At 39.2% G+C, this 23,954-nt stretch overlaps 1 protein-coding gene across 1 annotated transcript in view; it reads right to left on the bottom strand.

Moving 5' to 3' along the window:
• RFX4 (regulatory factor X4) overlaps nt 1-23,954 on the bottom strand; it is a 98,588-nt gene that overhangs the window by 45,632 nt on the left and 29,002 nt on the right. The window contains exons 4-6 of the mRNA XM_026056842.1: nt 18,811-18,934; nt 6,375-6,436; nt 881-1,094 (exon numbers count right to left, since the gene is read on the bottom strand). Coding sequence (XP_025912627.1) covers nt 881-1,094; nt 6,375-6,436; nt 18,811-18,934 — 400 coding nt within the window. The remainder of the gene's footprint in view (nt 1-880; nt 1,095-6,374; nt 6,437-18,810; nt 18,935-23,954) is intronic.

Raw genomic sequence — 23,954 nt, 5'->3', positions numbered from 1 at the left:
GACCACAAAAGATCATTTTACTTTAAGAAATCTGCTTTTAAAACCAGAACAGAAAGCACAAAAAAGTAAGTTTTTTCTTCTCTTTACCTATGCACAATTGAAGAAATAATGAAATCTGTTAGTCTCAAGTTAGTTAGATTAGCTTTAAGATGAGTTTTCTTCTTAAAAGTAAATTCTCCCTTTGAATTCATGGATTTTTCTATGTCAATGGGGATTCTTCAAATGTAAGAGGAGCAAAAAGCCTCAGTGAGATCAAAGATGAGAATGTGGCCCTAATTAGGACATAAAGAACTATAAAACCCTATTCTTTTGTTCCACCTTACATTGATACTACACTTGTGAATAGCATCAGAAAACTAGCAAGCTCAGCCAAGGGCAGTTGGGGGATTTTTGTCATATGTACAGATAGGATTCTCTCACTTTCTAGCCTGGAAGGATAAGAGACGCACTAAGCACACTCTACTCTCAAGAAAGTATCAGAATGGTTTTTCAACTTGCCAACAAATGGGTTTGCAAACTGAAGAGCTATAATAGATTGCAGAAACAGAAGTCTGAGGTCTTGTTATTCTTGTTATTAGTGATTCAACCATTTACCCTCAAACCTTTCCCGCCGTATGTAATGTAACTTAAAAAAAAAAAAAGAGTGCGCACAGGCTTCAGAAATGTTTTAAAGAAAAGTACATCTGATATTGTGTCAGCTGCCTATGTTAAGGGAAGATATTTCTTCCTGCTATATGAAGCAATTAAGCTCCTCATAAATAAAGTCAAGGCATAATTAAACTCACTATAATTTAAAGTCTTTATATTTTAGATAAAGCTTTCATCCAGAGGGGGAAAAAGAAAAACAAGGCAAGCCGAGAGAATGTTTCCAAAGTGTTACCTTCTCCTCTGGCAGACTGGCTGGCAGATTTAGATCTTTGACATTTGGAAACTCTGGCAGTAATGTTCCAAGTTTGGATCGTGGTGAATACGCCACTGTCTGTTTGGTTACTTCTTTTTTTCCTGTTTCGTTGACCCAGGCTGCTCCTTTTTTAGAATACATCACATCGTAATACTGGGAGTTTTCTTTCACGGCAATTCCATAATAATGGTACCTGGTACATAGAGATAAACAATTTATAAAGCAGATTGTTTGAAAATTTAAAAAAAAGATATGGGGGGAAAGAGAAACTGTCAATGCTAATGATTTCTTCAGCAAAACAGACTTTGTGATAGCTTACATATTATTAACAAGCGTTGATTCAGTAGCAGAACACTGCGATAACATATCAGGTTTCCAAATTTCATTCCTTCTGGTAAAAGTAGCTCCGTGAAGAGTTAATAAAGCTGACTGTTGCAGGGCAGAAAAATAATGGACTGCCATTTTTTTCTACTTACAAAAAAAACATCCTAAAGCTACTTGTTGGCAGGGCTGTGCTGTGCAGCTGCTCCTTCCGCAACAGGCAGAGGTACAGACCCTCTGGCCTAGCCCTTCTGTTGTTATTTCAGCTCCCTGATTTTCAGACTGTTGAGGGCTGGTTTGATCCCTGAATAGCATGCACCTTTATTGCAAGCGAGTTGATCAGAAATGTTTCAAAAATCGAACAACGCTTCAAAGAAAAGAGAGGGGGGAAAAAAGGCTTGTACCAGAAAGCAATGAATGTTAGGAAATGTACATTTCCGAATGATTTGCTCCACAACTTAGCATCAGCGCTGGGCTTAGACCAGTGAGGGACACCACACAACACTGTAACTCTACCTGTGCAGACCAGTGGGAGTTACACAGTCTGGCTGTGCTGGAAGAATGGTTGGCAGCCATATGGCACAAGTTTGTACTACAGCTTATCTTTATTATTGGTATTAATGGAAGCACTGATTATCCAGTCCAATCCCTTCACCAAAATAGAAAAGACAATATTATTTCTTCCATTAATTTTGTTAGCCTTGATTTCAGTTTCTCAACCATAATGACCACCAATATCTCAGCTATATTTTTAACAATTACAAAAAGCATCACGAAACTCTATTGCTCTTGTAGCTTTGATTCACTTTGCTCTTCTAGAGGGAATTGCCAACAATCTTCCACTTCTCCCCTTACAGCCTATCAAAAGCTCAGCCCATGATGAGACACCATCTTCTGGATCCAGCTATGGTGGCAGGAGAGGTTACTGCCTCCAAGCGTTTGTCATTTCCCCCAGTCAGGTCCTGCTTTCAGAGCTCTGCCAGCACATCAGTTCACATGAATGGACCCTAGTTTGCTTTAGGCAAAACCAGCTGGCTTTGCTAGGGTCACCAGTTAAAACAGTAAAAGAGTAGTATTTAAGTGATTGTAGCCTAAACTAACTTGTGTGGGTTTTTTTCAGTAGCAGATTCCCTCCAAGACAATCACCCACAAATCAGTGGGTATCATAATCTCCAGCAGCAAGTAGCTGGAAGCCCTAATCTTGTCTGCTAGCACAGATGGGCTGAGAGGAGACCTGGGGAGATGCAGGAACCTGCTACTATGTAGCTCCCTTAGCACATCCACTAGAGACATTCTGCATCTCCATCCAAGAAAAAAGCTATCTTGAACGTAATACTGAATAATCCAGTCGAGGTTTGTACAAATGTTACGCTGACATGACCTGAATGGGATTTCCTACCTTCAGTACCTTAGAAAGCCACAGTCTGTTTTGAAACTACCCGTAAGGGCTTAGGCCAAAATGCAGGCTCCTCACCAGAAAGCAGGCTCCAAATCAGTCTTACCCCAGTGCAGGTAGGTGATGGTAATTTTGTGCTAACACACAGATTCTACAGCTGCGCATGTCACACACTTCACTGGCTTTATCATGAGCGGGGTCGTTACTGCTTTATGCCTAATAAAAGGACAAAGCAGTGCAAAGGACTCTCAGAAGGCTGGTTCAGGCATACCTTACCGGCAGGTGAATGTCACAAGACCCTTTTTGTGCCAAGCTCCACAGAATATGAAAGGTTACAGCACCAGCTCTGGAACTTTGGCTTTTTAGCTTGAATGGTAGCAACTTCGGCTTGCAGCTCATGCACCCAGTTTGGTCTCTAGCAGCTGCCATGCAGGTGCTGTGCATAGCAGCCATAAAGCTCACGTAGGTCTTATGAACTTGGTGGTATGTCTGAGGCTGGGGAAAGGAAATGCTATGGGAGGCTCGCAGCACAAATTACTAGTGGAAAGGGGAAAAATTGGGAAAAGGTAACAGCAGCCAGGGCTGCAAAAGTTCTAGGCAGTTTGAGAGGTCTGTATAACTTAAACAGGAGTCAGTCTCTTATATCAAGTCTCCTCTTCAATCAAGTCAAGCAAAAATTGAATAAAACTTTTTTTCATTCAAAAAATGAAAGCCTCAAAAATGTAGTAGAATTTCCTTGTGCGTAATTTAATTTCTAGGATATTTCATTCAGTAACAGACTACATAAAAGACTTGTCCAAGTAGCTTCAAAATCAAATAGATAGTAATAGCCAAACTAACTGGGAAATTTTTCCAGACAGCTTTCTCTTTCAGTAATTTTATCATCCCAAATGGCAAAAACTGTACTAGTGCAGTTTACAAGGATTCTTTTTAAGGTACCTTTCTAGGTTACTGTCAGGAAAAAAACTTAATCCAATAAACAGGGTATAAAAGTTTGAGCTGTAAGAGAACAGCATGCAGACCACACAAAAACATTTTTATGGTAAATAGTGGAATGATTTTTCCTTTCATGGATCCAGTATCTGCAGCACTCCTTTAAAGAAAGAAGTAAAATTCCCTTCACACCATGCAGTTTCCATTGGTTTAAATAACCTCTTAAGTATATAATTGAAGAGTTTCAAGCTACAGTACAGAAAGAAATCAGCTTTTACGTATAGCTGTCTTCTCACAGCTCACCTGTGGTGGAACTGTTTTTAAGCTCAGCGCAATAGAGTACAGCTGCACGCTTACAGCAATAAAACCAGCTGCAAAAGAGAAAGCCTCTTGAGTGATGGCCAGGAATGTAGTGCCATTGTAGCTCTGAACTTTTTAATGTTACAAGGCAGCCATGCTATAAAAAGACTGAAGGCAGAACAGTGTGAAGTCAGATAATCTTAACCACTTCTATGGCCGAACTTCCTTTGGCAGTAGCTGGGAAGTGGAGTGAAAATCATACTGGCAGCAATTGATCAGCACAGTTGGTGATAAAGGGACTGAAGTGTTAATGTATAAAGTAATTTCTTTATGTAACACTTAATTGGAATGCAATCAGATGCTTCTGAAAACCAAACTAGAGCTCAGCTATAGCTATGTTGGGTCTGGCAAGGAGTGTATTTATTGTAATGAAGTACAGTGTACACATAATGTGTGTATGTGTTTATACCTCTCCTCTTAATTGGATCAAATGAGAATGACTCCTCCGTGATGCATAATTCTTGGGCTGTTAACCACTAATGAAGATGTAGGCATATTCTTTTGGACCAGAACAATTCAATTTCATATGTACTGAGGCTGTGAAATTTGAGTGGCCATGATTTCCAGTACAAGGCTGACTCTCAGGGGCCACAGGTTTCGTACAGCACAGACTGCACACTTTGCAGAATCCCCTTATTATTTGCTAGGTGGGGAGCACAGCCATCGTAAAGGTGGCATGAGAGGGGTATGTGACCTGAAAGCCGCTCTGATGGGCATGCAGGTTAGGGGGAAAATAGGCAAGTGCTATTAAGTCTTGCTGATTTTTGGCCTCATGCAGAGCAAGAAGACATTGCTTTTGCAGAGGCAAGACATCTTTATCCAGTTATCAAGGGCATCTTGCTTCTCTGAGAGACAGCGACCCCTGGAGCTGCAGGAGCTTGATGAGTTGAGGGGCACCAACCGGAAAATGCACCAGAGCTCATTCTTTCCTTTAAGCCGGAAGACAAATAACAAAGTGATATAGTAGCCAATGTTAGAGTGATTTGACGGTTGACAGAGGGTACTCTCATATCAGATGTTTCATAAAGCAACTTGTGCTTACTCTCAGGCACTCTGTTTTTATAAACCTCCACAGAATTTATATTCAGTATTAAATCCTGATGCTCTGAGTCCTGACCTACCATGTTTTGTTAATATACTGTTGGACTAGTCCATCATTTGTACCTGAGTGATGTTCTGGTAGTTCTGTTATGTTATGAATGATGTTATGGTAGCTCTGAGTTTGCAAATGGGAAGAGTTTTCAGATCTTCAATTGACTGCTTAAATATGGCTGCTCGAGAAAGAGAAAGTTTAGTTATAAAACTCATGAAAATCTCTTGAGATAGGGAAAAGGATATTTGGTCCCACCAAAGAGAGACTGCTTGACAGGGACCACCTGTTAGAAGAGGAAAGCAAAGTTAATTTTTAATGGCATTTCTTTTAGCATCTGAATTTCTTTTAAAGAGTGGGATATGCTAGCTTTGGTATATAGGTTCAATTCTCATAGTATATTTTTCTTAGTGTTTAGTAATATTGTGTTTCCAGGTTTTGCTTGGAAAGGGAAGCTTTACCAGCAAAATTTTGCAAACACACTGTTCCAGGCTTTTGTTTCCACCCCATTACCCCCCCCCCATAGTTTTCCACTTGTGACTTACAGAGACTGCCATTAAACTACCTTGTAAGATTCTGTGAAAGCTAATGAAGAAAAGCAGACTTTTTCTAGGAGGATTAAGTTTGCCATAAAAGGATCCAAAGCTCTATTGGAAAACTCTTATGGAGTCCACAAGTAGAAAAAAAAAAAAAATCAAATATCATCACTACATCCTATTCATAAATTGGTAGGATCATGTCTTGTCAACATTTGGATATCCAAGAAAAACTCAAATACTCCAGGAAGTGCATTCTTCTTTCTGAATTAATTTCTCACTCTGGAATTAGGATAAACTGTTTTCAGGAAGTGCCATCTTTTGGGTGAGCGATAAACTAACTCCTTGATCACTGAAAGACATGGTAGATTTCATTACACAAGAAAAATGGGGCTTAAATCCAGATTTTTGGACAATTTCAGTTTAGGCCCAATGTATATTTCTACCTAAATTCCATGCATTCTGCTGCTTATCCACTAAACTGAAACATGATGTTAAACAGCTGTCATTTCTTAGCGTGCAACAGTAGCTCCATTACTGGTGGGTGTGAATGCCCTTCATATTGTGCAAAGTGAGCCGAGATGAAAGGTATTACAGGAACAACATGGAAAATACTGCTGATTAAATTAGTTAAAGATCTCCATTAGAATACCTATGCAGGACTATCACTGCTGAATCAATACAATGTGAACTCCACAACAGAATCTCCATCAAAATTGGGTTTAAACTGCCCAGTGGACAAATTAATCCTTGCTGTTATACTATTGTATTCAGTAGAGTAAAACCAAGACCAGATGGGGCTCTGTGTGAGATGATAATATACCATACAATGCTTACTTTGATTGGCCTCTAGTTCCAAGTCTTCTTGTTGTTAGCTGCGGAAACTGTTGCCTTATTATCTGCAAATAAATAGGCTGATATTAGAAAAAAATGCACATTTACTAATATTTAATATAGACTGTTAAGACAGAAAAGCAGAAAAACTGTACTGCAATGTCACCAAAATATGTGACAGGAGAAATCAGACCAAATTAGCCTGTACTAAAAAGAAAAGCCCCTTATGACTTTTTCTATTACTGAAAGAGGGTAAATAGGCTGTTAAATTCAATATAATTTCATTAACTACCATTAGTTTAAATAAAAACTTTCTGAATTTACTAGAGCAGAATACAATTCCTTAAACTCTAAGGTCAGTTCTGCCTCTAAACTTAATGAGGATTGTACTTTAGAATTGTTTTAGTATTTAAGTTATTTACACATCAATTTGCAGGGTCAACAAACCTGGTTTTGCTGCAACTAGACGCTAATAACTGAAAAATTTCCTTAGCATCCTGCTCCAATAAAATTAAACTTTAGAGTTTGGGTACCTTTTAATTATGAAATTTCCATTTATGGGTAATTTCTCCTTTTGAAAGTTTTAGAGGCAGAAGTTCCTAAAGACCTTCGCAGTCCTGCCATTAAGCACTCTCTCTCCTAAGAGATAATTCCCTGAAAAGATTTTGTTATTTGACAGGGGAGCCATTTCCACCAGGCAAGGCTCACTTGTTGCATTTGTAAAGATAGCTCATAATCAATTTATCCTCTATGGAAAGCAAGCGCATCTCAGAAACAGCAGGATATCTTCAAGAATCTGGATGCTGGTCTGTCAGCAGAGATTAAAAGAGGACTGGAAATATAAAACAGCACTTCTTTAGTGCCAGATGCATTTAAGGAAGTGGATTAAAGAATGTAGATTGTGCCTTCAGTAACCACAGTTTCTGTCAACCAGGCTGGTCCTGATGCAAGAGAAAAGCTCTGCTGGAGTCACTGGGAAGGCAGCTCTCAGCACCTCGCAGGACCGAACCTCATTCTCAGTGTGGTCTGCAGCAGGAGGAATATTCTTCTGGCAAAACAGTTGTGCAAGAAAGACTGCAGTAAGCCTTGAAGATTCACTCGCAGGAAGAATTTCTTCCTTTTGAATTTATAACCTACTGTAATTATGTTTCATGACATAAATTGCTAAATATTTCCTATGTTTAGGGAAAAAACAAGCAATATTAATGGGAAACAGGCATACAAGATAGAATACAACTATTCGACCAGAAGAAAACGTCAATTAAGATTGATTAAATAATATAGATTTTTTCCTTGTGAGCTATTTTGCCACAGTTGCCACAGTGATAAATATTTAATCCTGATTGATGACTGAAAGCTCTGGAACATGTATTTGGATCAAAAGGTGCTATATAAATAAAGACATTACAATGTCACATATCTGACTATTTCTTCGGTAATATTTTTTCAATCAAATGCACAATCAGTTCCCCTTTGTATCACGTAAAAATCGACCTGCACTGGTTTCCAAGAGCTTTGCACAACGTGGCTTATGTCAAAAAACGCAGCACAGACTCAGACTCACTAGGTTGTTCAGCTTTAATTTCTGGAGCAAAACTTCAGCAAACAGTAAAACACTTTTGTGGAGCTGTGAAAGTTCAGCCTAGCTGTTTGATAAATGAGCAGACAGGCAAGCAGCCCTTCTTTCTTTTTTTGTATGGATTCAATGAAGCCTGCCTAAAGAACACCACATGCTGTTCCAGCTACTGATCTAACATTCCGCAACATCTCAGCCTTCCAAATTCCCTTTAATTACACATTAATCCCACCCCTCTCTCTTTCATTTTCTGCAGACGGGGTTGGGGGCTCCACAAGGCTGTGGGAAAAAAGGCAGCGTTGAAGAACTACTTTCTGGGGATGGTTTTTTGGGTTAGGGGATTTTTTTTTTTTCCGGTGGCAGTTGTCATTCAGAAAACACCATTCCTCTCCTGAATTTGGATACTGCAGCAGTAGACTCAAAAGTAAATCTTAATATTCACATTTACTTTTACCCTAATTTTTCTTTTGGAACAATACAAATCTGTATTACTTTCAAAGTCTGTCAAGTAGCGATGAAGTGTTACAATGCACACTGTAAATGCTATTTTATGAACCATATGCCATTGGAGTTCCTGGGATTTAAATAAATCAGCCAATTTCTACATACCAGGGCAGAGGTGATCAGGAAAAGAAGAATAATAGAGCAGTTGATCAGACGATCCTTTTTTCTTTGCTTTGCTTTTTTAAAATCCAGCACATGTTTAAACAACGAAATACACCTTTTGGAATACTGCCAAAATGCATGTATCACTTAAAACAATATTCTTTACCAATAATTTACAAAAAAATCTAGCAAATCTTTGAAAGAGAATGTCAGGTTTCTTTAACCTAATGCCGCATGTGTAAGATAGACAGACAGATAGATAGATACACACACACTTCTATGTGCATATATACCTACACACACACACACACACACATATATATATATATAAAGCATGGCATACTGATGCTTGGGTGCCTGTACACATAAGCAGGGGTATTTATGTTTGTGGAATAAAACAAGTCCTAAGTAAGAAATGAACTATCTCTTCATATAAATGTTTATATTCAGCTAGATTTGTGTGAATTCCCATGCAATAATATTACCAAAAGCAGTGAGATTTCCGTGCCAGGAGAGAGGAAGTCAGATTAGGCAGGACAAAGTGGAGTTCATTGTGCACAGAAATCAATGGGAGGAACAGAGGGTCCAAAAATTCAGTTTTAAATCATGCTTTCAGCCTGAAAAGTCACCCTGTGAAATGTAGCATAACAGTGTTTTATGTTTATTGACTTTCAAAAACCTACAGAGAAAATGAGTTAATTTTACAGTTAAAGAGGTGGGGGTGGTAGCTAGTTGTCAGACATGAAAGTTCATGTTAGGATCTGAAAATCACGTTGTATCCTTTTTCCTTCATCGCTGCAGCGGGGCTGTGTAAGCATAAATGAAGCAAGACCTGACAGCACAGTTTGAGCCTTCTTCTGAATGGAGCCCAGACCCCTTTCTCATAGCAGTGCTGGCTTCGCAACAGAAGAGCTGGTAAAAAGATCTCATGGGTGAAATCCAAGGAAATTTTGTAGTGCAAAGGGCTTTTACCATTATCTTTCAGTGGAACTGAAATTTCACCCTATATTTCTCCAAAGTGGCCACAAATCTAGATGCCTATGAGATCTGCTGAGTAAAGGGGTACAGGTTTTATATTATCCAAGCAAAATTCTGTTTAAATTATGTTGCAGTTTTAAGTATTATGTTTTATTTTATGCTCCTTGGCCTTTTATTTTTAAGACAAATGTAGAGCACAACTTTCACATGCAAATAATCTCTGTTCCCACTATACTATCCTCAGAAACCAATAGTCCTTCGATTCCTTTCTCAGTTAATAAACCTCAGTTCAGTTCTCCCTCTCTTTCCTCCCTGCCCTGGTCAAGAGTTGGTCTTTCCCTCCACCTATCGAAGATCACGCTATAAGTACTTAGTTAAAAAAAATAAAAATAAAAAAAATTAAGAACTGCCTTATCTTTTTGCAACTTGATGGTTCTCTTGCTGATTACCTGGTGTATACATAAGAGCCAGGCAGAAATCATCACATTATAAAGTGACATAGTTTATACCTTTTGAGAGGACTGGTATATCCAGGTATATCCAGGTGCATTTGTTTAACTCTTTTGCAGTTAACCCTAATACATAGTTTTATGAATTCCTGTGTAGGAAGAACATAAGAGGACTATTTTCCTTTCTGACAGGCAGTAACCATTCACCTCTGAATGTACGGGGGAGACAAACTTAATTCAGGAAAGAAGGGTCTTCTTGTGTCATTCTCTCACACTGAAATTAAAACATTGTAGTACAGCATTCAACACATATTGCACAGATCTTAGAGCTAACAGGATTTTTATCCAGTGTTGGTTTTTGAAACCTAGAAGAGCTGTCCAAATACATCTGAATTAGATAGCTAGTTACTTGCATTTTTTGTCATTCTTAAGATAATGAAATAAGTTACTTATGCATCTGTGCAAAACTGGGAAAGCTCTGTGAACAATGACTAGAAAAATGCTCTTCCTCTGTAGAGGTCTGTACCGTAGTCTGCACAACCTATTAACTTTAGACACGGCTAACCGCAGGAGCTGTTCTGTTACCAGCAAATGGCTGCAAAGGTGCATTCCTTCCTCCTGATTACTGCCAGCTGTAATTTCTGCTGTTGTGTCTCTCCTCACATCTCGTCCAGCACTGTGAGATTCAAACATGAGCCGAGCCACCCCCAGCTTTAAAGTGAGGAGCATATTGTCTATTCTACCTTCACCCTTGCACTGTGGTCCATCACTCCTTATTTCATTCGCCACCGCATTGTGAACTTTATGCTTCCCAATTATTCCACCTAAATTCTTCCATGGTACGAGACTTCAAAACAAAACAGAAAAAAAACCCAAAAAACTCATGCATCCATCTTCATGACAACAAATTAGGATGGAAGAAAACAGTGACGTATGGAAATTTTTAAAATCTTTTTTCCCCCTTCCCGTGTCAAAATGTTACATTTTGCTCTGGGGGCAATAGGCAGAGGATGACTTTAAGAAGGCTTTTCCCTGGAATAATTTAAACTGCTACTTTTCAAACGGTACGTTCATTTTGTTAGTGCATCTGAGCTAGAGGGATATTATTCTTTATGACTCTTGTCCCTTTCTATTTGAAACAATTCCAGCCATGGTTCTAGAAATAAATGAAACAAAATCATATTATGTTGCAACCCAGCAACTGAACTCTGCCAGAATGAGAAATGGATTCCAGGTTCTCAGATCTGGAGCTCTGAGAAGTTCTAGAACAACTCTAAAGCAAAAGAAATTCTCTTTCCTCCTATAACAATTTCTCCTAACAAGGCCTGGCTCTGTAAATCTCAATTCAGGTTTCCAATCCCATAACCAGAGGTCATGCTTTACTATGGTGAAGTCAGGTACAGAAGAAGATCTGTGTCTATTTATCAACTTTTACTGTAGTGCCTCACTCAAACCTCTTTGCCATGGCAGGAGGAAAGTAAACAGAGATGACAAATATAATTATACTTCCATATAGCTATGTTTTCCTTATTCTCACTGCTGTGAAACACAAATAACACTGATATCCTCAATCTTATATGAAAAGTGTGGGATTTTCAGGCTCATTCATCCTTGGCCTGCTCTTGTTCCAGCTAGAGCATTTGGGGTTTTCCCCATTTGCTTCAGAGCTTTTGAAAATCCTGCCCTGAGATAGTCTCTCATTAACACCTGTGCTAACATGTACCTTTTGACTCAAAGGTGGCTATAGGTGGCTTGACAACACATCGCCTTGAGAAAAGCATCAGGAAAGCACTGCCCTCAGAAACACCCACTGACAGGAAGGAGCACGATCAAATCAGCCCATTGTAATATACCTTTCCTGTCCCCCATAACCACCAAGCTGCATGAAGAGCAGGAGAGGAGGCACAACAATGTCTATACTCTCTCTACTTATTGCTCACTTACGTTCATGGTCCGGGAGGGAAGAGTGTAGTGTATAGGCCCAGTATTCTTGGCTGCAGGTGTGTTGTCTATATAGATTCAACAGCCTCCCTGTTTCTCTCCACTCACTTTCATCATTTTGTGGAATGATGCATGGTCTAGCCCCAGGTTTAAAACTTGTTTCTAGCACCAATACATCTCAGCCACTACTGTAAAGCAAGACAGAAAACCCTCTTGGCACCTACTTTAATGCCTGTGCCCAATTGTGCCTGCTGCCGTAAAGCAGACCCCGTGAGAAATTCCAACTGAGCTGGACCCTTTAGCGAAGCTTGTGAGACCTCTCCTCAAATTCATGTAGGTACAACAATATCCTACTTCAGCAGCTCCCCTGGCCAGATGGAATTCAGCCTAAGGCATGACCACACAGCTTACTGCATCCTGACAAAGCTGCCACCATTGAACGCCCCAACTCAGACGCTTAGCTGAGCTGCAGCCACTTTCTGGGCTGGCTTGCTGAAGCCGAGCAGATCTAAAACCCCGCAGAACTCACCCTGCTCTGTGCTGGTGCCAGCACACTGCCTGCCCTCACCCAGCATATCTGTGGGAAAAGGCTGAGTGCCAGGATCCCTGTACTTTGGCAGACCCTGTGCTGTAAGGACAGCCTCGGGGACGTGTTGACAAGGCACGAGGTAAAGCAGCCCAAAGGCTGCTCTGCTTCATGCTGAAGGCCTGACTGGAAGCCAGATGCTTGAAGTGGCAAATCCAGTAAAATCGCTTTGCTAGAAAAATCTTTGTGAAAGGAGAACTCCCTCCACAAAAACTGTGAGTTGCCCTTGCTGGTCTTCTTACTCCATGGGCTCAAGGAGAAAAAGGCAATAGATGACAACTGCTATAATACAAGGAATCTGCGAAGCAGAGCCAAGGCAGCAAAGAGCTTTCCAAGCACTCTATGGAACCTCCCTTCCCCGCATTAACTGCATTTACTTCTGTGGTAATTGTGTTATTACGGACTCCTCAGAGGAGCTTGATCCAGAAGACTGAGTCAGGATGAAAAAGTCCTAATAGTATTAACTGGTTTTCAGTCAGAAACCTTAGCCTGCCCAAAGGAATGATGGAAAAGCAGAAACTGCTCAGATAGCACTGACACTGCTGACAAGCTGATATAGTCCTTCAATGCAATAAGAGAAACCACATCCTCACTTTTTTTAAACAGATTTTTCCCTGGTTATATTTTTCCTTTCTATATTGACTAGAAAAAGTCTAATAAGAGAGCATTCCATATGTAATAATTGTTCATAATAAAGCATGTGCTATTTAATCCATCAGAAGAGAGCACTAAGAATACATTTGGCTTTGCTATACAGTTACTATTGAGGCTACTCAGGAGCAAATTTAGAGTAGAGAAGAAATACATCTCTAGGAGAAGTATCTTCTCATTCACAGTAAGCAACTTCCAGATATGTGCATTTCAAAAAAAGAGACAAAACAGACAGCAATCACATTGCAACATCATTATCAAGAAGTTTCAATGAGACTATTTGTTTTTCCTTTTAAAAGTCAAATATATATAGCATGATACTGTAAATCCCATCTATGCTAATCATGCTTGGAGAAGCAGTCCTGCTGGCAAAAGTTCTGGGCTTAGGGACAGTGCATAGTGATAAAAGAGGGCTCTGGCTGGTACAGCTTGTACAGTCCTGGAGCAAAGCAAACTAGACTGGGAAAAACAAACAAACACACACACACAACACACACACACACTTTTCTGCTGGTATAACTCTGCCTCAGCCCATTTTTGGGGCATGGTAGAAACATTGGTCAAAAATGTAAAAGATCTTCCTAACCCATATTACAAATCTATTGCGGATTTTTTATTTCTTTCTTTATTTAAATATACTTATCAGAATCTAATTTTCATTTATGGTACAGCCACTCAGAGAACAATAAAGAGGCTCTAAAATTTGTGTGTGCATGCATTCCTATTAAACACATTTATGCCACCACAGTGATGTAAACGGGCCCTAGACTGAGCAAGAACAAACCTGCAAGCTTTCTCACACTTCTAGCTCAAAGGTGTCAGCATCTTTCCTTTCCTTTTTGAATATTTATTTACTATTGCTTGTCAAAAGACATGTCAGGAAAGCACCCAAAAAAGGGAAAACAATAGAAGGAATTATTTAACCTCCAGGGGGCACATGGGAGTTGTGGGAAGAACACTTTAAGAGGGTGTAAAAGAGAGAAATTGCACCAGGAGAAACTAAGTGTTCTGTGTAAGAGATCTGCAGGGTCTTGGAGGTGACTTAGCACTACACAGTAAAGTTAAAGCGGAAAACTGGGCACATGGAAAATGGGAGAAACGGGTGCAGAGGAGAAAGATTACGCCTTCAAGAGGCTGGATTAAGAGAATGAAGTTCATACAAGGTCACAAAAGAAACCAAGAACAAAAGTCAGTGTTGGCTGAGGAAACAGAAGTGAAAGAGATGCTCAAAGACCTAGCATCCCAGCTGAACAGCTGGGTAACTTTGTTCAGCTAGTACAGAACCTACAAGCTTTCCAGAAGCAACCCATACACAATAGTCACTAAGGGGGTTGAAAATGCTAAACATATTTTGCTTTTTAAGTAAATAATTTGATTCACTGAAGGCCCCATTTCAAAATGATTTAGCTTCTGCAGCTAAACTCAGTGAGGATAGTGGGTGAGAGCCCTCAACCACAACAGTTCACAGCTCAATGTATTAATTAAATAAAAAATCCTTGGTAGTTTATGCTCATGTGTTGCTCAGAAAAAATGCAACATCTCCCCTGCCTTCCCTTCTATGAGCAGTGGCAGACCTTCCAGTTGGAAGCACCTTAAATTGCTGTCCCTGCATCTCCAGAGTCCCAAAGCAGAGCCTGAGACTTCTGTAGCACAGGGCTGAGGGGCGTGAGGTTGCTGTCTTTTTTTAAGTGACCTAAGCAATAGGGCTTTCACTCCTTCTGCCTGAAGACTAATTCACAGTCTAAACATGTTCACTGTGAGAAAGCTTTTTTTCCCCCCATATGCAGCATTTTACGCTGTTGTTAACTCCACGACATGCCTACCCTCCCTCCCTTCACTCCCCTGCCTTCTCGCTGGCTGCAGGGAATAGGTCTCTTATTCTGCTTCATTCCTGGGCGAAATCATGGCCCTGTTGAATGTAATATATGTTTTCCTACTGCCTTCAGTGATATTGGGAGTTTAATGTTGCAGTCTCCACTTGCTGACGCTAAGCTATAACCAGCAGACTAACACAGTGCCTCCCTAATCACTTAGGGTACATGGGTGAAAGCATGCCTGTCTTCCAGGCAAGAAAACGTTCTGTAATGGCCAGCTAGGTCATGGGGCTATTAACATATTGTTAAATGCTAGTACAGATAAAAATGCTGGTAGTTTTCAACCATGTTATTTCAATCAGTAAAGCACTAAAAAGCTGGCTAAAATGTATTAAAGCGATAGCTCCCTTTGTCATATAAGAATATATCACATACTAATAACCACATTAGGTTCTTTCTTAGTTTGGATGTACTTCAAGCACCTTAGGAGTATAGGTTGCTTTTTTAAAGATGTCTATTTATACAGTAATTCTGGTCTTTCATCTTCTTGTTAATTTTTCTTGCTATTTTAGCTTGATTTCCTCAGGGAACAGAGTCTATGAGAAATTACTGTCTTTCTGTTAATCTCTCCACCCCACCATTCCCCAGAGTAATTTTTATTTCGCTAATCCAATTCTACCAAATGCCTGTGGTCCAGTCAATGTCCTAGAAGTTTAATGGAAAATGCTGGCTGCATCGTGGGGAGAGCATATTGATGTTAAAGTTGAGGACAAGACAGGAAGGAAAGCTCAGCCTTTAGCTGCTCTTTTTGGCACTGCCTGACTGGACAACCACAAGCACGAGGCAGCCAGTCAACATGCGTATTGCTCCCAACCAGCCACCATATGTGCTGCTTCTTGCCCAGCTGTCAGGAAGTGTGTGTGGGGGGGGGGGGAGGAAGAGAGAGAGAGAAATGAGAGAATCTGAAAGTGATGTGGAAGGAAGGTGTAGTGGACATGTGAGCAAATTGACAGAAGCAAGACCTTGGAGCAGTGACTGACATCTGGAAAGAACTGAAAGCACTGCAGGGAAACATAGAGACATTACAGAAGATCTGAGTGTCTAGAGATATTACAGAAGATCTGGGTAAGGCTGTGGATTTAAGGAATGTGGGAGATGATGACAAAATTAGCTCCATCAGTTCTGGTGTTCATGGAACAACTTGTCTGTTCTTTCCTTTCCTTTTGACTCTGTTGTGGATTTTTTTGTCTTGCATCAGGTTTAACAAGTACACATGGGCTGAAGCTTTGTACACAAAACCTTAGCATGGAGAAATCACTTGCAGCCAAGTTTCATATATCTCAAGTCATTTTTACAAATGCAGCTTTAAAAGTGAAATTAACACTGTTCTAATAATTGACATGTAACTGAGTAAGTAACAACACATTAGGATGGTACTTATTACAGATTGTTTTAATGTGCTGAACTCCATCTCTCTTTCTAAAAACTACCAGTCTGTTTAAAAAAAAAAAAAAAGCCTAAATGTTTAACATTGCCCATAGAGTTAAAGTTCAAAGATGAATCATAAATTCAATGTGGTCTATTCAAAGGCGAACTGTCTACAATTTCACAGAACAACTAACCCCTTTCTCTGAAGGAGATGACAGCTGCAGGGCTCTTGATGAGTCCCAATGAGGACAAACATGTCTGGGGTCTCCGTTCCTGCAGCTAACTGTGGAAGCCCTCAAACAGCACCTATTTCACTGCACTGCTGCCAAGGCATTTATGCAACACATTGCCAATGTGCTTCTCAAACACATGATAACAACTCTGTCTGCTGAAACTTCATCCATGTACCTGCTCCCAAGGAGAAGCTGACTCCAAGCTATTGATTGCACAAAGTGGTTGTCTGCCCGGTGGATCTTCATGACTGTGCAGAACATTTTCTTAGCAATAGCACCTGATAGAATTGCTGGGGTCTGCTCTGGGGTCTGCAGGGACAGGAGCCTGCTTCACTCCCATGCTTGCGTCAGTGTTGTCTGAGGTTCCTGGACACAACTATGCAGAAGCCCCTGTTTCCAGACCCAAAAGCAATGACCGCACATCAAACACTGTATTTTGGGACAGTATTAGGAGGCTTCTGCATGGGTTCCTCTCCACAAGAAGAGAAACCAAACTGCATATATCACTGCTTCAGAACTAACCTTGTGCAACCAAGTGGAAAACACCAGTGCTTGGGAAACACATGGGAATACTATGAATTACAGACAGAAGATCTGCCTTGCTAGGTCAAAGTACTCCCACTGATGCAGGGAGAAAGAAAGAGGATGAAGTAATATACAGTGTGACAAAACTGTTGCATACTGAAAATTGGTGACATCCCTGGCAAATTTATGTTCTAATGAAATAATTTCAGAATGTTCACTCCTTGTGCATGATTAATGGAAGTTTTTAGTAGGAGCAAAAGCAGCATCACATAAATTTTACACATGTACCAAATGTGTTAGCTTGCATGAAATCCGTTTCCATTCTCACTATTCCTAAATTACATGTTGCAACTATATGTACCACTTGGTAGCAATAATATATCAAAAGAACAATTTTATTCTCACTTATGTGGTATACTTAAACAGAAATCAAACACAGAATCAACTGAGCTATACAGGATTGTAAGACATAAACACACCAATGTTACAACATGATACATTTTACTTGCCTTGCTAAACTGCCTAAATAATGATGTAGTACAGAAAATGACACCTCAACAAATACATCCTTCTCCTTCACCTACTTCTTATGCAGGCACTTACCCTACCCTAGGACCAATTTTCCTTCTTTGAATACTCAGCAATTCTATAGAATTAATGGTGCAAACATAAGAAGAGAATAGTCTAGAGGGAAATAAGCTTCACATTCATGTTTGTAAGCATTTCAAAAACAGTGTCAAACTTCACTTTTTGTTTTTTTCACAGCTTACAAGTTTTTAAATACTGCGATGTTTTCTAGACTAAAATTTCAATTTTAAATAAAAACTAAAAATATAAAAATATCATACTGTTTTTCACTTAGAGGAAAACATTACCTAACCAGAAAATCCAAAAAGTAATAACTTAATGTTACATCCTGGCCACTCAATGTTTGGTACTGATGTATAGAATAAGAGCTTTATTGCTCACATTTGGGCTATGCACAGCTGTATCCGTGCTAAGAGCATGTCTCTGCTCTGAGTTTGGAGATAGCCAGGTTGGCTCTTGATAAAGCTGGCCTAGAAAGTGGAAGTACAATGAATCTCAGCGCAAAGATATTTGGGGAGCCTGTATCTGCAGTGCCACACAAATGCAGGTAGATGCTTTGTGGTCTTGCACATCTAGATAGAGGCACTGTACTCCACTCCATGGATTTGCCATTGTGGGCTGATGATCTCATTCAGAGATCTTATTATGTTTAAAAATGGCATAGACAGGTCCAGAATCAAAAGACTGAAATTTACTATTCTATTTTTATGAAAATAACTGGTAAAGCTCTACAAGTTACAATGCAGATACATTTATACTGGCTTGTGCTTGACTTCCACACTGCCAATATTGTATGCCATGTTCCTGTCAGGTAGGCTAGGGACAAGACTGAAGTCATCAAAAAAAAAAAAAAAAAAAAAAGTATTTTGCAGTCACAATGAGAAATGATTCCAAGCTTCTAAATACTTACGATCTTAGCATTTCTCTTGAAGCTTGAATACATAAAACACTGCATTCACATAACACTATCTTTAGGAGGAAATGATGGTTTAATTCTTTTCAATGATCCAGACTCACCTGAACCAGATTAGAGCTCAAGGCATCCTACTGCTGTTTAGACTCACCTTCCCAAAGCTGGCAGCATTAACAGGCTGCGTGTCGTTTTTCTCACAGAAGTCCAAGTAATGCATGTAGAGAGCACTTCGAGGAATGCAAACACCTTCTGCAATCTCATAGTTCTCCTCCAGCCTTAAAAAGCAAATATCAAACAAAAAACTGCAAGTATGTTGGATGCCCTGTATTATAAACGGTATGCGAAGCTGCATCTTTAAGGTCGAACATTCCAGCTTCTGCTTTTCTACTAAGTCTTCTCTGCTTTGCTCTTAAGTGCTCCTTTTAATTCATTTCCATACTGCATACTTGCATTGCTTCCTATCAAATATGTAGGCTGTGAGTTCTCAGAAAGAAGTGGAGATGAGCACAAAGGGATCCTGGTCTTAGACCATATCCAAAGTGCAATTTTCAGAGAGGAAAACAAAACAAAACAAAAAAAACCCACCCACCACCAAAACAACTGATATGTTATACCCAAAAGCATACTGGGGCAGACAAATAGATGTACAGTTATGGAACAACAACAAAAAGTCACTGAGAGGCAGCCTCCTTTCATTCTTTAGAGAACAGGTCACCATTGGCTCATGACACACTCTTCACTCCTATCCAGCTGCAACATTTCTTACCTGGAGGAAGCAGCTCTGGCTAGAACAAGTTAATTGCAAATACTGAAGAATGTGCACAAAATCGTAGCTGTATAATGTTTCCTTGCTATTGCTGATGAACAAAGCCAAGAAAACAAGAGCCCACGATGTGCTGAATGCAACAGTGAAATAACATCCTCCTGTACCTTATAGAAAGTATAATTACTCATTTACACATGCAAATACAAAAACATATAATTATAAAATCTTAAGTTAAGCATCAAATATATTAACAGGTATATTCTTCATCTTTAAACCTTGAAACTGAGCTCATTATAAATCTACTGATTAGAAGAAGCATTCCTTTGAAATTACATTTTTATAGTTGCTGATCCAAAGAAATTCAAGAGGTATTTATGTACATGCTTAACTTTAAAACCATACATCTTCTTGCCATCCATGCTATTGCTTGTGTGCTTATAGTTATCCATGCGCTTGTGTGCCTTGCTGGCTGGGAGCAGAAAGTGGGTGCAACTTCTTAAACATTGCCAAAATTAATATATTTTCAGAAAACTCCAATTTTAAAGTAAACAAATCCCTATCATTTGATAGCAGTAGAAGTTCAAACCTTACCAAATATCTAGTTTTGCTCTTCCATTGCCTTTTCTAGGACCTACCTTGCTTCTAGTTCAGTTATCATGATCATTTGTGACTGCAAACTATTTTAATAAGATATCTGGCTAGATGAATGGGATCGGTTTGTATGGGCAACATCTATTCTTCCTTGGTTTCTACAGAAATATCATCACGGCATCTTTCCTCAAATTCATAGCGCTTTAACAAAACCTCCTTTCAAAACCTGGAGAGTTCGTTTGTATACTATAGCTGCTAATTGGAATGTCAGCTTCCGCGACCAAGACAGGACAGAAGGAAAAGCAGTTAATTATTTCTGTTCATATCTGATGAATTTTTCTCTTTTTCTCCTCTCTTTCACAGAGAGTCATTAGTCTGACACTGAACAATGCTCCATTATACCTGAACTTTTTTTTAATGATCAAAAAACCCATCTTGCTCCACTTCTTTTATTTTCCTGTCTTTTATTTAACAACTTTATCATATTTTGAATTCAGCTTCATTCTACAGTATTGTAGAAAGATAATGAACTCAATCTTCTACCTAACAAATCATTATCAGAAATAATATATATATATATAAAACACATTTTAAATGTCCTAATAAAGCCATGTGAAATCCAGTAGTTCATAATGAGACTTTTTGTACTGCTACAGTATAGCAATAAAACCCCTAATCCTTTTTCAGGAAAGGCAATTTTATCTGTCCCTATTACTGTTTTCCTCTTTATCCTTATACACTTCTAGATTAAATGAATTTATTCTATAGCAGAGTATTGTCTGCAGTGTTAATTGTTACAGATTTATTTCTAGATATGAAGGGAACAGAACACTGCAATGTTAATATTGCTAATTTTATAAAGGATTCTAGAGCAGATTAATTTTGATATATCAGAACAATTTCTGTGAAATTAGTAACCTGGGGAGAATGCATTCCCTAGCAATGATTTGCCTTCCTCTTTTATTCCTTTTTTATGGATATCACAGAAAATAAAATTGTTTTGTTGACGTTACCCTCACAATACTGTTATTGTTTGGCGCACCTATACCGTAAGCCACTGAACTGCATGGAGTTAGGCTGTCTGTGCTTTGAATAAGTCACTGCTTAGAGAGGCAGGTATGCACACACACGCGTGCCAATTGGCGTGCCAATTTGAGATAAAATAAAATGTCACACAATATAGTCACCTGTTTCACCCATGAAATAATCATGAACATTTTTGAGCAAACTGCTAGCAAGCACTGTAGTTTTACAGACAATAACGAATGCAGGAGCATGGATAAACACAGGATAGTAAGTATCTGTAGATTAATGCTTTAATGGTTAAATCCAGGCTGGTGTAGTTCCCCCAGTCCCAGTGACAGGCTCTGGCAGTAAAGCTACATTTACCAGGCCTTCCTTTTGTGTCACCAACAAACAAAGCAAAACAAAGAAAAACATCATTCCTGCTTCCAGGAAAAGAATATTTAGCCAGGCTAAGAGTCATCCAGAAATGCCTTGGTGTCTTTGGCTATTTATACCTTCTCATTTATAGTGTAGACTGTATATTGGCTCTAGAGAGGTGTTCTGCCCCCAGGAAGCACTAAGGAGACACACCTGTGGGATAGATGCTCCTCACTGTTTTCAGAGGGATGCCAGACAAGAAATAAATAATAATGACGGCAATATGAACCATGTGACAAAAAACACCTATTTCCCTTGCGCCTTGCCTCTCTTTCCCTGCTACTTTCATCCTCTTCTTTTTCCTTGCTCCTCCTCTGTTTCTGTCCCCCAACACTCCCTTGCCTTCATTAACTATAAATGATAGTAGCTTCTCACAGCAAATACTGTTTTATCCCTGAAATCTGGTGAATAATTTACCCCACCATTTCTGTCTCTCTTGAATCTGGCCCAGAGATTCCTATCGGAGGGAAGGACACATGCTTACCCAAGGCATATTCAATTAAATTTAGCCTTCTATCTTTCTCGACTGTGCAAAATCAGAGTTTCAGGCCTGAGCAGACAAAACACAAATATGTGAAGCTAAACACCAGGAATCAGTCAGGGCAGCATTTGCACAGCACTGACTACAATAATTTACCAACCCATGGGTTGCTAGGTGCCACCGCAGTACAAATAACCTGATGCTAACGTGCCTCGTTTTCCAGAGCTGAGGAAACTCGACATCTTCAAACCAAGCAAGCTTAGAACTTTTTTGGACCTTGACCACATTTTAGCTTCTAGTTTTATTTAGTATATCAAACCCAGTGGCACAGTTTCTCCAGGCAATACCAATATAAAGCTGCAGAACCAAGGCAGAAAATCATATAGAAACCACTGGAAAACTGTACCAAGCCAGGAAACTTTTACTTTTACCTATGGGCATATTAATAAACAAACCAATCACATAATTCAGTTTGACACCAGGTAAAGAAATGAAACTTAAAAACTTCATTCCTTTCTGTTTCCTCACATATTTTGGGGTGGAAAATTGAGCAGGGGGAATTGCAGATGCTCCAACAAACTCAAAAGGTTGAATGTCTGACCTACCTAAATGTGTAAGAAACATAACACCACCGACAGGCAGTAAGATAGTACACTAGCAAGAGGGAAAGGGAGATGATACGAGCAATGTTATTTCAAAATTCCAGGATTCTATTGCAAACACCGCTGAAAGAGTAGCATCATGCACACTGCATTCTAGCAGGGCTCAATATCTTGGGAGTTTAGGGATTTACTAACCTTTATGAATGCGGAAGCTTGAAAGTAGTTGGCAGAAGACTGTTTACAGTATTTGCATGTTTTCTGTCGGGAACAGTAACGTTGGCATGTTCTAATTAATTCTGACTTCTCGGCTACTACATTATTTGCTCTGTTGGAAAAGACTCTTAACTGACTCTACTGCAAAACAAACATTATTCTGAATTTGGGACTGGCAAGCCCTGCCTACTATTTTATTTTAGCTAGATTGTCCTTTATTATCATCCTGTCTGAATGGTATTGAAGTTGTTTGGGTGAATAATGGAAAATATTAAAATACATCCATGACATTTCACTATTATTTCAATGAATTTCTCTGTCTGTAGTCACTCCCCTTCTCTATTCAAATTTCTTGAACTTCTGCAAAACAGCATTTCTGTGGTGCAAATAGGTACAAAGAAGCAATGGTTCAGAATTAAGTGCCTTAATTTATATTTGCATGTCTCAGTATTTGCACTGGAAGTCTGCAAGTTTAGCAAGGCAGAACACTGAGTACTTTCAGCAACTTATTCTGAATCAACCCACAGGTTTGGGGGTTTTTTTAATCTAAAATTTAATTAATCAACCTTCAAGAGCAAAGATAAATGAAATAATCTGAATCTCTTTATGCATACTTCACAGGCAGAAAAAGAGGAAAATTCACTGAATTATTCTTTGCTTTTTATTCAGTTAAATCTCCCAAGAGGCTGACACAAGCAGAAAAAAAATCATTTTGCTAACAGTTCGCTGACAAAACACTATTTGCCAATAATTCATTTTTTCACCCAGCAAACTATAAGAAATACTTACAGGTGGACTAAAAGCCTTTCTTTAAAAAACAAAAGAAGCTAAAGAGTATGGCTTTTCAAAATAGTCTGCTCTGAGGCCTGATGAACTTCTCCATAACACAGCTCTAATCTGCCAGATACAGGGAACCTCCTGAAAGGTGCTCAACAACTTTCAGTATAAAGAAAGCTAAAACCAAGATTAAACATTTAAACTAAGTTAAAAAAAAAAAAAAAATCAACAAAAGCCTAGGAGAAGACCTATGGAGAGAGATGTCAGAAATGTGTGGAACATCACAGAACTTGCAGCCAAAAACACTGCTGTAAATCACAGTGGGTGGAACAGCGCTTCACATTTCATGGCACAGTGGACTAGTTTACTCACAAACTTTCCTCTCCCCACTTTCTCTTTCTCCCTCTGTCTCTCTTACTCTT

This window comes from Apteryx rowi, unplaced genomic scaffold, assembly GCF_003343035.1.
Source record: "Apteryx rowi isolate R43461 unplaced genomic scaffold, aptRow1 scaffold_133, whole genome shotgun sequence".
NCBI lineage: Eukaryota > Metazoa > Chordata > Aves > Apterygiformes > Apterygidae > Apteryx > Apteryx rowi.
Note: the sequence above shows the minus strand (reverse complement) of the source record. Positions and strands in the feature narration are given on the sequence as shown.